Raw genomic sequence first — 16,895 nt, forward strand, 5'->3', positions numbered from 1 at the left:
AAGTCAAATGCCTTATAATTTAGATATATAAGAGCAACTTCAACAGCTTTGCTATTTTTGTTGTGAAGGCTATTTTAGAATTTGTAAAGCAAAAAGTAGATTCCAACATACGCGCTATCTGGTTTTGTAAAATAGAAAGTTGATTATCTTTTGATTTTCTGTGGCCATATATAGCCAACCATTGATACTAACTATATGATTTTGTAAAATAGCAAAATTGTTGCGAACTTCTTTTTTTAAATATTTTTATATTTTACAAAATAGCTAAAAAATAGAATTTAATTATTAAGTTTAGCCAAATTTTTGGAGTTGCTCTAAACCATGGATACTCGCGCTTCTGAATGAAAAAACACTGGTACGGTATGTTTTCATTGGCTATGCCCGGAGAGGTGACCATGCATGAGCCATGACACGCCGAAAGGGATGGCCAGGCACGTATGGTGTCTCCGAGCTGCATGCATCGGTCATCACCACCATTCGTTCCGTTCCTATCCGGATCGGCTGGCCGGCCGTGGAGGCTGGCGCGTTGAAGTGCCGGGGCCGACTCGTAGTACTGTAGGAGTAGGCCTGGCAGGTCAAGGTGCCGGGGCCGACGGCGCGGGTCAGCCAACACGTGCACTGGCGTGACTGGCGTCCCTGCACGACCGGTCACATCCAACATTTGTCCTGTGTGGGCGTGTGGCTGTGTCCCCTCCCCTACGCCAACCTGTCCTGGAGTACAGTAGAGTACGAGTAAAACTGTAGTTTCAGGACGTGTGTGGCGTCCAAATGACCTTGCTTAGGCCTTGTTTAATTTATAGATTTTTTTGCAAAATACTAATATAGCACTTTCCTTTTGATTTTGTAATTATTGTTCGATTATAGACTAACTAAACTTTAAAAATTCATCTCTCTAATTAGATACAAACTATGCAATTAGTTTTTTTATCTATATTTAATGTTCATGCCGCAAGATTCGATGTAAAAGAAATATTAAAAGGATTTTGAATTCTCTGTGTAACTAACAAGACCATAGGAGTACTTAAGAAACGCACAATTATCCTCGCACCTTCTTCGCACAACTATCCTAGTTACTTTTTTTATTTTTTTACTATAGCACATTCATTTGTATTTGGTAATTATTGTTCAACTATATTTAGTGAAAATTTTTATTTTTGGTGAAATTTTTGAAGAATTCTCGTTATATCGAATCTTGCGACATATCTGTAATTTGTGAGACAAATCTTTTGAGCCTAGGTAGTTTATGATTGGACAATATTTATCAAATACAAATAAAAATTCTATAATGTCCATTTTGCAAAAAACAACAACTAAGGAGGTGTTTAGTTCCCTTTTATTCCAAAAAATTTGGGTTTTGATTCAAATTTTGTAAAATGGAACTAAACATCATGCAAATTTTTTGACAAAAAGGTGGATTTTCTCTATTTTAAATTTTGGCCTCTAAGAGTCTCAAGAGTCTCTCATGAGGACAATAAATCCTGCATTTTAGATAAAACTAAATATGACCCTGAAAATTTTGATACTTTACATTCTATCATTTCAAAGTAGTGGACATTTTGTATTTTATATTTTTTAAACTATAAACAAGACCATAGTTGGTGAAAATTTTGATTTTGGCTACCGTAGTACTTTGAACTAACGGACCCCATCCAGCCCAATATACACAGCATTGGAGCCCAATCTCCCAGCCCACAAGCATCAAGCCCGTGCATGACTGGAGTTGGGCTCCACAGCCCACTTACATTTACACTGGAAAAAAAAAGCAAGTGACGGAGGAAACAAAGCACACCAAACGACCAAACCAACAGCGACGGCAATGCGGTTCCCCGTGCGCCTCCCGCCGCCATCAACGACCGCGGCCGCGGCCGCTGCCACCGTCGGGGCCGTTCTCGCCGCCGTCGCGCTCCGCCGCTACCTGTCTGCTTCCCGCCACCGCCCACCCGCCCGCGTGTCCATGTCCGCGGCCGCCGGAGCCACAGCCACCACGCTCGTGGCGTACGGCAAGTCAGCGCAGGAGCAGGAGCTGCTGGCCTCCGCGGCCGGTTCCGTCGCCCTAGGGGAGGGAGAGCAGGCCGGTGAGGTCTCCGTCGCGCTTGCCTACGATGGCGCGGGCTTTGACGCCGCCGTGTACATGAGCGCGCTCCGGGCGCGCCGGTTTGGGAGGTGGATGCTCTGGACGCCCAGGATTGGTTCCACGCAGGATCTTATCGCGCGGTGAGTGCGATGTCTGGTTTCGCGCCCGGGGGATTGGGTTTTCGTTTGATCTTATTTTACTCTGTTTGATTTGACTTGGCGTCTGCTTGTGTTCGCAGGAACTTTGCAAAGCTCCCGGTGGGCGTTGTGTGCGTTGCCGACGTGCAGTTCAAAGGGAGAGGTGCGTGTAATTAGGGGCTTGCTTGTTGCTGTTAGTGTTTTAGTCATGCTGAATTTGCAACTTTGATTACAAAGCTCTCGAGTTTTATTTCAAACGAGATTGGTGCTCTCTTGTACTTCTGATATCATTGCTAAAACTGATGAAACTATCTGCTGAATGCTGTGTAATCTGTAAGATCAATTGCTTGAAAAATGCAGTCTTGTCTTAGTGAACACTTACACAAGTAGAATCTTACTGGAGTGTGACACTTTTTTTTTTCAAAATAACTATTTTAATTTATTCTACTTTGCTGTGGCAATTGAAATTCATTGGTTTAACACATTCTTAACTAATTGACTAAACCAGATCATACATAGCATTTCAGTTTTTTTTTCTTTTATCTTTCTGATCAAATAATTTCAGTATGCACTAAGGTGCTGTTGAGAGGTAAAAAGTTTAATCTTTGCCCACGAATCATGCAGGCCGTTCAAAGAATGTGTGGGAATCGCCACCAGGCTGTCTCATGTTCTCTTTCACATCACAGATGCAGGATGCACGGAAGTTGCCCCTTATGCAATATGTTGTTTGTCTTTCTATAACTCAAGCTATCCAGGAGCTATGCCGTGCCAAGGTTAGGCTATAATTCAGTGTAGCCATGTTTGCTGCTTATTGATTGTATTGAGTCCCTGCTTCAGTTACCATTTCATTCTGCCTTTTTCATAAAACTCAGGGACTACCAGAACTTGATGTGAGGATAAAATGGCCTAATGATCTCTATCTGAAAGGATTAAAAATTGGTGGCATTCTATGTACCTCATCTTATGAATCCAAAGTCTACAATATTTGTACTGGTAAACATGAATTTCCAGTGTTGCTGATTCTAAGCATTTAATCACTTTTTTTTTCTTTTGATAAGGATGGGATTCATGTTATCTTAATCAGGTGTTGGTTTAAATATTGACAATGAGAAACCTACCACATGCTTGAATGCTGCACTTCAAGAAGCAAATCCTACATCACCCGTATTGAATCGAGAAGACATACTGGCATACTTCTTCAATAAATTCGAAAATCTTTTCGAGATCTTCTTGGATCATGGTACTTTAGATTTTCATCCCCCCTACCCCAATTTGCTTGGGACTAAGGCTTTGTTGGTAAAACTGTGTACTTAACATCCTCAAATTCCACTGCAGGATTTCAGGTTCTTGAGGAGCAATACTATAACTCATGGCTTCATAGGTATGTACTATTATCTCAATATATATGTCCATTGGACCCTATTATGAAATTTTGCCCTGAACTACATTTAGTACCACTTGAATTTTAAGTGTTCATCGTAAATATCTGAAGAAAGTACTTGCAATTTAATATTGGTCTGTCTTTGATATGTACCACTTTATGTCAAAGAGATTTGCACTTTTTATTGTTATGTAGTGGCCAGAGAGTTGTTGTACAAGATGCACATGAAAGCAATTCAGGCAGTGTCGTCACCATCCAGGTTAGCAGTTAGCACAATACAAAACTGTGGTGATTGAATTGATATTTCCACTTACCTAATGGTACTAATCCTTTCCAGGGGTTAACACCAACTGGGTACTTATACGCTATCGGTGAGGATAACAAAAGCTATGAGTTGCACCCAGATGGCAACAGGTATTGCCAATTACTCCGTTTTTTTCATCCATCAATAAGATTTTTGTTCCACATATCATTACTCAGTATGTGTACCATATTTTGTATGCTTCTCATGCTATATATGTTCTCAACATGTAATAGATTGTTCTATCACGAACTATTCTGTCAAGAATGGCATTTGACATGGTACCATTGTTTGCAGCTTTGATTTCTTCACTGGATTGGTGAGGAGAAAGATGGAAGCTTAGGGTATCAATACAATATGATTACATGGATAGGTTCAACAAACTGTACAAATGAATGAAGGCATGTAAGAATGGAATGAGAACATGATTTAAGCACTAGGCCCTCCATCGGTGTCCAAACCTTGTTCTTGGAACAAATAGAAGGAATGCTCTTATGACAGTTCTCAACTGCTGCTTTGAGACCTCAAACATTAACAAAGTGTCCCACCCTTGCAATTCCATTTGCGACGGCTCCCCAGAAACAATTAAGGAGACGATCAACCGTGACTGAAGCACAGACATGAGTTCAAATTTCAGGTGAAGTAATCGCAATGACTGAACACCCTGTACTTGAATGATTCATAGGAAAAATGCATGAAATTATGAAGCACATCTGCTCTGTCGCCAGGCGCATAGCTTCTTCGGGAGTGTTGGGGCACATATTTGGTTTTCTGCTATAACTGTAAAACTGCGATATTTTTTTTTTCTGTACAAGATTTGTAGCTGTCATGTATGAGTTGGAAAGCTGTATTTGGACAGGTGCTTATATAGAAAGGACATGATATGGAGTATCCATGCTGTTGTTGGCTTGTGCTGTCATCTGCATAAGCATAACTGCATACTATGCATCATTGCGTGTGTTCTGTGGGCCAGGCGGCCGTATACCGGGACTAAATGACGCCGCTGATCGAATTGCATAATTATCACTTTATTATCAGCACACAAACCTGAGCACACAGTTTGCATAATTATCAGCACACAAACATGACTACATGAGCACGCAGTTCGCTCTCGCAGCAACAGCATCCATCCGATGCAAATAAACTAATTATTAAACTAATTATTTATATATATTATATTTTCATATAAAATTCCTTGGCGTGGCTACCTCACGAGTCCATCAGCTCGTCTGCTCTGCTCCGCCCGTCGGCCTCTATCGCTGCTCCTCCCCTTCCTCTCCCGCGGGCTCTCCCGCACGAATCCGAATCAGTAAGGTCAGCTCTAACTCCAATCTTAGCCTTAATGGCAGAGGCAGCTTGCTGCCGCCGAGAAGCTGGTTTATTCTCTCCCTCTTTCTTCTTCTTGGAGTGGAGGGTATCCTCTAGCTTGGGAATCTCACCTGCAAGCTTCGGTTTTTTTAGCTAATCCAGTCCGGCGACCTAGGTCTCTCAGCTCGCCCGCTGGTCAGTAATGGCGCAGGATGATCCGGTTGTTTCTCCTCAGTGGCTGCACGAGCACCTAGGAATGCCTGATGTCAAGGTAAAAAAAAAAATCATCTAGTTTGCATGTTCATATTCAGTTCAGAGATAAGTACTTTAATAATGCTTCCTTCTTTGAAAAAAAAGGTTCAGAGATACTTATTATATCCCCTGCGTTAGTGGTATATGTGGAGAACATAACAGTGTGATTAACTGTCAATTGGATCTTACTTCCTCTTATGTATTGTGTTCTTATTACTCCCAGAAAGAATTAGAGGGTTAGGGATATATGTGCTTTGTGACAGTTATCAACTTGTTTTAGGTTTTGGATGCTTCCTGGTACATGCCGGTAGAGAACAGGGATCCATGGGAAGAATATCAGGTTTTCAGCATCAGCTGTAACGTGTCTCATCTTCCTTTTTGAGATAATTGTTGGAGCTAAATTGTTCTGATTATCTTCAGGTGGCACACATCCCTGGTGCGCTATTCTTCGACTTAGATGGCATAGTTGATCCGACAACTGATGTGAGAAATTTTTCTGGATATACTTTGCATCCTCATTTTTTTCATTATTTTAGTTGAAGTAGATAAGCAACAAGGAGTTCCTAGGGTTGTCGTGGTTCATACAGCTTTTGTGCAAATCTCATGTACTTAGAGTTAGATTTTGACACCAACTGGAGACTTATTCTTAGTTTGCACAAGATAGTAGTAATATATTGTTCTCTTTTCCTAAAGCATAGTATGTTTACCATATGCTATTGTTTCAGTTACCACACATGTTGCCATCAGAAGAGGCTTTTGCAGCAGCAATCTCTGAGCTGGATATAAAAAACCAGGATAAAGTTATTATTTATGATGGAAAGGGATTCTTCAGTGCACCTCGTGTTTGGTGGTAAGCAGAAGTCTGTATCCAGTATCCACTTCATTAAAATGATGAAACCAGTAGAAACTTGCTATTCAGTTGTGGCGTTGATATAAAAAGTAATGAAAGTTAAAATCGATCTTATCAAGGACACTATTTTCTTTATTATAAGAGTAGCCTGATTTTTAAGAAAAAAAGCGGCCACTGATGTTTTACGTAACTAACATAATTTCCTTCAAGATGTTTAGGATGTTTAGAGTGTTTGGACACACAAAAGTCTGGGTATTAGACGGAGGTTTACCTCTGTGGCGAGCTTCTGGGTTCAATGTGGAAAACGTCAGCTCTGGTGATGCAGTTCTGAAATCAAATGCCGCAAATAAGGCTGTCGAAAGGGTTTATAATGGTGAACAGGTGAGCTAAAATGATGCTGTACATATAATTACTAAACATTCTTTTTTGCTTATTGGTTAATACAGTTTTTTCTGTGCAGACAAATACAATCACATTTCACACTGAATTTCAGCCTAATCTATTCTGGTCACTGGAAAAGGCTAGTAACTCTTTTTTTTTACCTGAAAGTACTAGCCTTGCATCCAGACTATAGAAATATGCACCAGTTTGTCATATGAACCCTTTTGCTTTCTTTGATTTGATTTTACATTGACACCCCAAATATTTGGTAGAATTCCATAAATTTGATCAACTCTGAAGTAATATGATCAACTCCAAATTCTGTAAATATAATCAACTCAAAAAGGAGCCATGAAGATTATCAATAAGTGAAACATTAATGCTAGTCCCATGTGAATTGAGCTGTTTGATTCATGCAACAGGTTGCCCATAATGTGACTGCTAAGACTTACCAACAAATAGATGCCAGAGCAAAGGGCAGGTAAAATCTCACTCTTTACTTACACGGACTGTAGCAGCAGTAGAAGTTCTGATGGTAACTGAATATGGTTTCCAAGTACAAACTTAGGTCAGTTAACGCAGCGCTCCAGTTTCAAGCATGATTACCCTCACTCTGAGTTCAAATGAATTACATTAAACTGTTAGGTGTACAAATGAAAAGATGTTTCACCCTTTGTGAATCTGCTAAATTTCAAACTTATTGTTAAAAAGACGCATTATGCATTGGCCGCTGATGGCATCTTTTTTTTTGTTATTGATCCTCTTCCTAAGTTTTATGTGGTCACTTTTTGTTCTCAAGAAAAATACCCACATTCAAATTCACAGATTTGATGGTGTAGCACCAGAACCACGGAAAGGAGTAAGAAGTGGACATATACCAGGAAGCATATGTGTTCCATTCCCTGAGGTTGGTATGATGCAAAGATTCAGTACATCACATGATACTCGGACAACCACCAATTGCTAAGACATGATGATGTTTGACTTCATCCCAGATGTTCGATGGTGCACCAAGCCTTCTCTCTGCAGATGAGCTGCGGCAAAAGTTTCAGCAAGCAGGTCTCCATTCTGTTGCAACTCACTTTAATAATCTGAAACATGTAATTTTGTTGTGTTCTTGGAAAGAAAGGAACATTTTTTTCAAATTACAAGTATGAGAAGCAGAGCAAGAATACTGATAAGTTAATATTGCGGATCTCTTAGAAATTGAATTTTTCTTAGGGACATATTATCGTGTACTGAAATTCTGAAAAGTTTGCCAAGCAATAACAATATGGTAACTGTATTTGGTGTTTCTTCAGGAATTTCCCTAGATCAACCCATCGTCGTCACTTGCGGATCTGGCGTGACTGCCTGCATACTTGCTCTGGTCTGGAATCTACCCTGATCATCTTGGATTTACCAGGCACTAGCAAAGCAATCCCTAATAATCTCTCTCTTTACAGGGGCTCTACAGGATTGGAAGACATGATGTTCCAGTTTATGATGGATCTTGGACAGAATGGGAGGCACAATCAGATTCCGATTACCCAAAAATCACTGCTCCTGCTTGTTAAGCTCACCAGCTCTGAAAAGATTAATTCAGTTTGAGCATCTTGGACCATTCAGTTTAGATCGTCAGCAAGAGGATATTATGTTGTAACAAGCTTTGCACTAAATAAATGCCAATCTTATATGGATGAGAAATGTGCAATATGTGTTATGTTGTCCTGTCGCAAAAAGAGATGAAAGGGAACAAGTAAAACAGGACATCTCAACTGATTTGATTCAATATTGTAAACATTTTATTTACCATACAGATTAGTACCATGCTCGCGGTATTGTATCTAGATGAGGCAAGTTCTTGTTTATTGCATCATACTGGCAACATGAGGGTTAATGTATGAGAGTATTTCTTTTGTAAACTTGGGTCTAAAATGGAGGTGGTTTTCTTCTAAATTTTCAATGAACAACTGATACAATAAGTTCAAAATTGTGTATTCTGATCAGAAAAAAACAATCCACTCGCTCTCGAGTACATGTGTTGTAAATTGTAACCAAAAGACATCATGTGCTATGATTTCTAAGAACATATAGTAGTATAGTACAGTTAGTGCTTATACCTTTTTCTCCCGTTCTACATAAAAAAAATAAAAAACAAACACATTTTCATCCATTGGCCCATCTAGATAGAAACCTACTCCCATAATGGGGAATGGAGCCAGGAATTGGTATGAGCTTCCACATGCCATGGCTCATCACACCTTTTGCAGTATGACGAAATGAACTAAAGCAATCAGCATGAAGTTGTCTTTGCACCAAATCTGCAATGCACATTTCCTGCATTCCATAGTTTCCTCCCAAACGTTGAGACCATGCCTAATTTGCAGTACTGCTTGACGCTAAAACAAGAGTGCATCCTGAGGCTCCCAAGCAAATTGCATCAGATTTCAGTGAATATGATAGCAGCAGCACCACATTTCAAATCATCCAGCACAGGTTTCATCTAGGTGCCCTTCTGTCATCCCCGAAGTGTCCTCGTTATCACTGAACATTGTGGGTTCTCCAACATTCATTCCAAGATCATCAGCTACCATAAAGGCACGAGCACCATCCTTGTGATTCACCCAGCTGTATCCACGGCCTTTCACAACACCACGACTACTCATCAGTGCCCTAACAGCTGAGGCATCACCATGTCTACCCAAGGTAGCATATATATTTGATAGAAGCACATAAGGTGATGGATTCTTTGGATCAAGGCGGAACAGATGCTTGGCGGCAAATTCCCCCAACTCAGCATTGTGATGTACAACACATGCAGCTAGTAGAACTTCCCACAGTATAGCATCATCCTTGTATGGCATTTTATCTATGACAGCCACAACTTCAGCAAAACGACCAGCCCGCCCCAGTGCATCTATGAGGCAAGTGTAATGCTCAACCAATGGTCTAATCCCATAATTGCTCTCCATGGAATTAAAGTATGCAATCGCTTCATCAACAAGCCCAGAGTGACTGCATCCCGTGAGGACAGCAATGAAAGTCACACTGTCTGGCTTCTGTTTTGTGGTTAGCATGTACTCAAACAATTCCACAGCTTTCTCTCCAAAACCATTCTGAGCATATCCATGGATCATCTCATTCCATGCCACTATGTTCTTCACAATCATGCAGTTAAAGAAAAGGCGTGCATCATCCATGTTGCCGCATTTAGCATACATGTCGATCAGGGAACTGCCAACATATACATTCTGATCATAACCATCCTTCAGAACCTGTGCATGTATCTGCCTACCTTGAGGTATGGATGACAATCTAGCACATGAATTGATCATACTAGCATAAGAGGATTCTGTGGGAAACATTCCATTTTCCCGCATCTGCTTGAAGAAATCGAAGGCCTCTTCATTCAAAGAGTGGATAGCCAAACCTGAGATCATGGAATTCCAACATACCACATCTCTCTCGGTCATCATGTTAAAAATGATCTGTGCGATGCCAACCTGACCGCATTTTGAATACATATCTATCAGACCACTCGCAACAAACATGTCATTATGAAGCAATAGTTTTACTGAAGCAGAATGCACTTGCTTGCCCAGTTCCAAAATTCCTAATCTAGAGCATGTACTGAGGATCACAGCCAAAGTTGTCCGGTCAGGTTGCACATTTTGATGTTGCATTCTCCTAAACAACTCGATTGTGTCTTGATGCAGTTCCTCCTGGCCGTAGCCGGATAAAAGGGTGTTCCATGTAGTTACACTTGGCTTTGATATCTTGTCAAACATTGCACGAGCAGATGGAACATCCCTTGCTTTAATACAAGAAGCAAGCATGTTACTGTAAGTTACCTCATTGGGCTCAAAACCGGACTCTTGCATCAAGTCCAGTACTTCCAAGGCCCTCTCATAGCAACCCAGCTGACCATATCCAGTTACAAGAATGTTCCAAGAAACAATACTGACACTGGACATCGACTCAAAGACTTTCATGGCCTCATCCATCTTCATGCCCTTTGCATACATATCAATCAACGAGTTCCCCACGTGTTGGTCCGAATCAAAACCTTTTCTGACAACCAATGCATGAATGGACTGTGCAAGCCGGATTGCACGAGCGACATTGTAGTCACCAGCGCAGGCCTGCGCGCACGCGCCCAGAACACTGGAGACAGCTACCGGATCAACACGAATCGCACTCCTGCTCATCCGCGCGAACAGCCTGAGGGCATCGTCGACGGCCCCGCTCTGCGCCAGCCCACCCATCATCGCTGTGAACGACACCTCGTTCGGGCTAGACATCCAGTCGAACAGCCTGACCGCGTCGGCGACGCTCCCGCACTTCGTGTACATGCCGAGAAGCCCGTTCTCAACGAACTGGTTCCCATCGAGGCCGACCTTGACGGCAAGCCCATGGCAGCGCCTCCCGTCATCGAGCGCGGCCACGGCGCCGCACGCGCTTAGCACGCTGGCGAGCGTGAAGTTCGTCGGCGCGAGGCCCTCCTGCAGCATCCCTCGGTACATCTCCAGCGCTTCCCCGGGGGAATCCGACCGCGCGACGGCGGCGATGACGGTGTTCCAGGAGACGGCGTTCCGGTCGGGCATTCGGCCGAGCAGGTCCCGGGCGGCGGCGAGGTCCCCCGCGCGGCAGGCGGCCGAGATGGCGGCGTTGTAGGAGTAGACGTTGGGGCGGGGCAGCGCGCGGAAGGCGCGGAGCGCGTGGCATGGCAGGCCCGAGAGGGAGTAGAGCTCGACGAGGCGGTTGAGGAGGAAAGTGTCGGCGGCGAGGCCGGCGGCGAGGACGCGCGCGTGCGCGGCCTTGGCGTGGGCGCGGCTGGGCTTGGGGCCGCCGCTACGCTTGATGCAGGCCTGGAGCACGGCAGCGAGCTGGGCCGCTAGGTTGGCCATCACGCCGAGAAACCAGAGGAGTGGCCCCTTGATATACTGCTGCATACTGTGCATGAGAGATTCATGGAATTCCGAGATTCCTTGATCAATTCATTCCTGGGCCGTAAGGCCAGTCTCAATACATGTTTTACGAGAGTGTCATGCATATTAAATAGGGTGCCACATAAGTAAAATTGCTGATTTGGCGAGGTTATTAAATGAAGGAGTTTCATCAGATGAGAGAGGAGTTTCATCCCCATAAAACTCATGTGGTTCGGTTACCTAGTTTATAGTCTTGGTAACTGTATCATGAAACTATGCATTAAGACTGGCCTAAGACCTTGTTTAATTCACTCCAAAAACTAAAACCTTTTTAAGATTTTCCATCACATCGAATATTGGGGCATATGCATGAAGCATTAGATATAGACGAAAATAAAAACTAATTGCACAGTTTGGCTGTAAATCACGAGATAAATCTTTTGAGCCTAGTTAGTTCATGATTAAATAATATTTGTCAAATAAAAAAAATGCTACAGTGCCGAAATCCAAAATCTTTTCAGAACTAAACAAGGCCTTAGGCCTTGTTCGGTTACACAAGAACCATTCTTGATTAAGTGGATCCAGTTCCTTCACTCATTCCTCCACTTGGGCCAGGAACTGATGCGAATGGTAGAAGGTCTAGTTTCATTCCATGCCGTAGAAACTAGAAAAAGAGAAGCACGCTTTTGTTTCAGGTCAGTTTTCGTTCCAAGCTAGCCCAAAACGAATACACATTTTAGTTCCCATCTAGATTGAAAGGCTGCAATAATCTACCTGGAATGGGCCTGGAAACAGGTTGATCCGGTAGAAACGAACAAGGCCTTACTAGTTTGGACCGAGTGCACAGCCGTCACAACTGAAATACAGGTAAAGAAAAAATATATAATCAGGATAAAATGATTTGACCTATTTTTTGTGTTTTAAATATATATATATGGGATGCAACTGAACAAAATAATCAACTCTAACAACATAATTATGTAAACAACTTTTATCAAAAAATATCAAAATTGTTTTTTTTTCAGATGGCAAAAGGGGTCCAAAATCAAAATTCATCATGGAACCATGAGACATTTTATGAGGCCAGTACTAACTTAAATTGAGTTATTATCGTAAAATAATTATTTAATGCATCATTTTTTAGCAACAAACACTAAAAGGAACTACTCATAAGGGGAAGTACATTATGAAAACAAGTAGACATATGCGTGTGACACGCACGTATCTATAAAAAAATCTTCATAATCATGCATAACAATAACACTTTAATTTTGAAAACTCTTCCTATATCATATATAGAATTAATATATTTTTTGCCCGTACATATGGTACATGATAGCTTACAACATATATTGATACCAAAGTCATAATTGTTGAAATTTTGATTGTGTTGTGAGATCTGTATGACTTTATTTCTATCCATATATTTGTCTATCTCTCTCCTTTATCCTCTTTCTCCTCTCTGAATCTCCCTCACATCCTAGGTAATATATAGTATTATATGCATGTAACCATCAAGAATCCTACTAATAATATTGATTTATCCATTATCTTTTAAGTTGAATCAAAATGCAGCTTGCATCATTGACACGTATGAAAACTTAGATCTAGTCCTATGAACGCTTGTTACATTGAGATGACGAACTAGTGAGAGGATATGAATAGTCATTTCTGAACTTAGTCGCATCAGTTAACTGAAACAAATATAAAATGAAACTATTCGGTTTAGCTTTGACTACACCCCTCTATTTAAATCATAAAGAATCTTACAAAAGATCCTAAGGGTATATCTAACGTGCCAAGTTAGTGGGAGCTAGCAAGATTACACAAAATCTATGCAACTACACAAGAGCCTCACACGATTGACAAAGATCTACAAGGGAGAAACAAGGACATGTCAAACATTTTTTTGTCAAACATGCTAAGGGCATAAATCTTAGGGGAGGAACATACTGTTGTTGAACCTATGTACACCGAGAAGGTGCTACCAAGGAAGAGAAAGGAGGCTTCCCATGAAGGAACACATGATCGCCAAAGCTAGTGCTGGCCAGTGCACGGTGGCGCACAACAACGACAAGCATAGATACATGCAAGGTGATGGTAGGTGCACAACACACATAGGGAGCCAGCACGAGCGCGAGGGCACGATGGGGTGGTGGCGCTTACGGTTAGCTCAGGCAGCTGCATCTTTGAGAGAGAGAGAGAGAGAGAACGTGGGCTTCATCTAAAACTTTTGTGAAGATATCCGCCAATTGATCTTTGGCCTTACTCCATCTAGCAAGATGTCATCCTTAGCAACATGATCTATAAGAAAGGTACGACAATATCTATGTGTTTATTGCGAGAGTGTTGAACTAGGTTGTTAGCAATTTTACAACGCTCTTATTATTGCACAAAAGGGGCTTGAACGGAGAGAGTAATTCATAATTTCTCAAATCAGATAGAGATTACATAGGGTTCTGCTTGTTTCGTGACCAAAATTTGTCATGTCAGTTCACCCCGAAAACCAAAAAGTTTTCAAGATTTCCCGTCACATCGAATTTTATAGCACTTGCATGAAGCATTAAATATAGACGAAAACAAAAACTAATTACACAGTTTAGGTATAAATTACGAGACGAATCTTTTGATCCTAGTTAGTCTATAATTAAATAATATTTGTCACAAACAAACGAAAGTGCTACAGTGCCGAAATCCGAAATTTTTTCGGAACTAAACAAGGCCCAAAATTTGAACAAAAAAGTTGCAAAAGATTTGGCGAGACAAATGTGTGAGACGTTAATAAGTTTTGATAGTCAATCAAATACTAGCCAAAATCATAGCTCGTCAAATCCTTGATATGATAAATTTTGGTAGTGAACTAAGCAGGCCCATAGTTTCTAAATAGATATAGAGGGAGTAAAGATAATACTTTTTGTTAGTCGTGCATATTAAGTTTAGATAATACATTTTTTATATTACTTAGAGCATCCCCAACCATTTTGCAAATAGGCTTTGCATTCATGTATTTGCCAAAAAGTTTTAAAAACACCTATCCAATGGTTTGACATTTGGACTTTGCAATTTTGTTAACTTGACAAAAAGAGGAGAAGGATTGGCATATATGTCAAGCCTGTTCACACTTGGCATTGGAAAATTGGCGCGAAGTCCGCGTGCCGCTACAGGTTGAGGTCGTGCGAGTTTGGCGACACCCCGCCGCCAGACGTTCCTGCGAGCTGCCCATCGGTCTTCCATCAACGCTAGATACTCCATCGGTGCTCTCCCAATAGTTTGTGTTTTTGACTATCGGTCTTCCATCAACGCCAGGTACGTTAAATAGGGTGCCACATAAGCAAAATTGCTGATCTGGCAGTGTCATTAAATGAAGGAGTTTCATCATATGAGAGAGGAGTTTCATCCCCATAAAACTCATGTGGCTCGGTTATTGGTAACTGTGTCATGAAATTATGCATTGGCTGGCCTAACGCTCTCCGTCTGCTCGTTAGTGGCCGGTGACATAATAAATTGGGTGGGTGCGTCACAAGGTCGGTTCACCACTCTTGTTGCAGAAACTCGATCGTATCGTGCAGTTCGGCGGGGCGGCGTCTCCTCGTGAGCTGTGCGCTGAACCAAAAGGACGCCGACGACGCCTGGTAGCACGCGCCCACCCACCGTACTCCTACCTTGCGTCAATTCGAGGCTGGACGCTGCACATTCCCCATGCATGCATGCGACGTCGCGGCCGCTAGCCAGGCCGGGCCGGGTGGCAATAAAATCTTGCAGACGCACCGCAACAAAGCCACACACACCAACACAGAGTCAGGCAGAGCTGGGAGCGAGATCGAGCAAGGGGAGGGCCAGTAATGGGGGCCGCGGCGAGCATCCCTTGGGCAATCTTCAGCGCGGGCGTGGCGGTCGGGGCGGCGTGGGCGGCGGCGTCTGACGTTGTCAACGACGCCCTCGACTCCGTCCACGACGCGGCTGAGGTGGTGATGGACTACGTGCGCATCGCCTCGTCGGCTTACGATAAAGCCAAGAAAGCCGAGGCATTTGTCAACGTCCTCAGGGACGGAGTTGTCAAGCCCGTCGCCGGTGTGGCTTCGTCGGCGACGGAGTACCTGCGCACTGCTGCCTCGTCGGCTTTCGAGAAGCTCAAGGCAGCCGCTGCATTCGTCAAGGACAAAGTCATCAAGCTGGTGCGCCGCCTGCTTGGCCGCAAGGAAGCCGCTGCGGCGACGCGCGAGGTGGACCGTGCGGCGGCTGCTGCTCACGACGCGGCGGGGCACGACGACGTGCTGTCCAGAGCTTCGGCCTGTGTCGCCGGTTGCCGGCGATCACTGAGCAGGGCCCTGCCTCCTCCGTCTTCGTCGTCGGCCATCGTCGTCTCTGCCACCGCACCCGGCTCGCAGCAGGGTTCCGTGGCTGCCCAGCTGGCCGCGCGCGCCGCACGACGGGCTGCGGAGATGATGGCTCGCCTTAAGGCCGTGTTCCGGGCGCTGCGTGACACCATTACTGAGGCCGCTAGGTCCTGCATCTCCGCCGTCGTAGCCGCGGTGGGCATATGTCTCCAGACGATCGGCGGCGTCGTCACCGCCGCCACCGCCGCCGCGGACGCCTAGGCCCCCGTCGTACGTAGCGGCTCCGTTGATTTGCTAGGCAGTGTGTCGCCGTTTCTGTATCCGCACGCATGTCGCCAAGCTCCAAACCATTACCGTTATTACTATTTTCATGACAATTGAAGCGGTAATTCTTCACCTGAAATTCAACGTACGTCTCCTTTGTGCTTGCATGGATTTTTAGTGTCCAGGCCGCACGTTGCAAAATTGGCGAAAAAGAAGCAAAAAACGGCGTGCACTGTAGCCCCCCCCCCCCCCCCCCCCCCTCTCTCTCTCTCTCTCTCTCTCTCTCTCTCTCTCTCGGAATAACAGGAAACGGCATACGATACGAGTTTCATTTGCAGGATGGAGCCGTCCAATGCTCGAATCCGCGGTTTCTCATAATACTGCCTTGATTGCGTACGGCTGTGCCTTTACAGAGCATCTCTAAAGAATTTTTTTTGTGAAGCTCACTTTTCAAATCATTATTAAATGGCTATTTATATACAAAATGTTTTTATATATCTTTTTGCTCTTCAATAATTTTTATATAACTTGTAAACACTCTAGAGAACTGTTCCAGTTTTCTATATTTGACTAGTGAGAAATCCAAGATAAAAATGGCTATATTTGGATAACTAAATAAAAAAAGTTGTAACTCTGTGTGTTAAGGAAAAAAGTGTACTTCGTTTCTACCTGTAAAGAAAAGTCGTTTAGGACAATGATA

General features: G+C 43.1%; 4 protein-coding genes across 6 annotated transcripts; 3 read left to right on the top strand and 1 right to left on the bottom strand.

The window, feature by feature from the left end:
• Positions 1,783-4,786, top strand: LOC8074691 (biotin--protein ligase 2). Its single transcript, XM_002451559.2, has 9 exons — positions 1,783-2,214; positions 2,313-2,374; positions 2,836-2,984; positions 3,084-3,204; positions 3,296-3,451; positions 3,547-3,592; positions 3,788-3,851; positions 3,930-4,006; positions 4,191-4,786. The coding sequence occupies exons 1-9, from the start codon at positions 1,817-1,819 to the stop codon at positions 4,234-4,236; spliced, it is 1,119 nt and encodes a 372-aa protein (XP_002451604.1). The 5' UTR covers positions 1,783-1,816; the 3' UTR covers positions 4,237-4,786.
• LOC8074692 (thiosulfate/3-mercaptopyruvate sulfurtransferase 1, mitochondrial) lies at positions 5,047-8,588 on the top strand. 3 transcript variants are annotated; one of them, XM_021459204.1, is made up of 12 exons: positions 5,047-5,202; positions 5,355-5,472; positions 5,734-5,793; positions 5,874-5,936; positions 6,179-6,303; positions 6,522-6,684; positions 6,764-6,823; positions 7,107-7,165; positions 7,510-7,591; positions 7,680-7,743; positions 7,986-8,053; positions 8,130-8,588. In XM_021459204.1, the coding sequence occupies exons 2-12, from the start codon at positions 5,404-5,406 to the stop codon at positions 8,238-8,240; spliced, it is 924 nt and encodes a 307-aa protein (XP_021314879.1). In that variant the 5' UTR covers positions 5,047-5,202; positions 5,355-5,403; the 3' UTR covers positions 8,241-8,588. The 3 variants fall into 3 exon arrangements, with proteins under 3 accessions (XP_021314879.1, XP_002451605.1, XP_021314880.1); XM_002451560.2 differs by having other exon boundaries at positions 5,051-5,207; XM_021459205.1 differs by having other exon boundaries at positions 5,065-5,207; positions 5,364-5,472.
• Positions 8,715-11,573, bottom strand: LOC8074693 (pentatricopeptide repeat-containing protein At4g20770). The gene has a single exon (XM_002453311.2). It carries the CDS (start codon positions 11,571-11,573, stop codon positions 9,150-9,152), a length of 2,424 nt encoding a protein of 807 aa, XP_002453356.1. The 3' UTR covers positions 8,715-9,149.
• On the top strand, positions 15,437-16,192 carry LOC110434613. The gene has a single exon (XM_021458993.1). The coding sequence runs from the start codon at positions 15,437-15,439 to the stop codon at positions 16,190-16,192; it is 756 nt and encodes a 251-aa protein (XP_021314668.1).

This window comes from Sorghum bicolor, chromosome 4 (genome assembly GCF_000003195.3).
Source record: "Sorghum bicolor cultivar BTx623 chromosome 4, Sorghum_bicolor_NCBIv3, whole genome shotgun sequence".
NCBI classification, from domain to species: Eukaryota; Viridiplantae; Streptophyta; class Magnoliopsida; order Poales; family Poaceae; genus Sorghum; species Sorghum bicolor.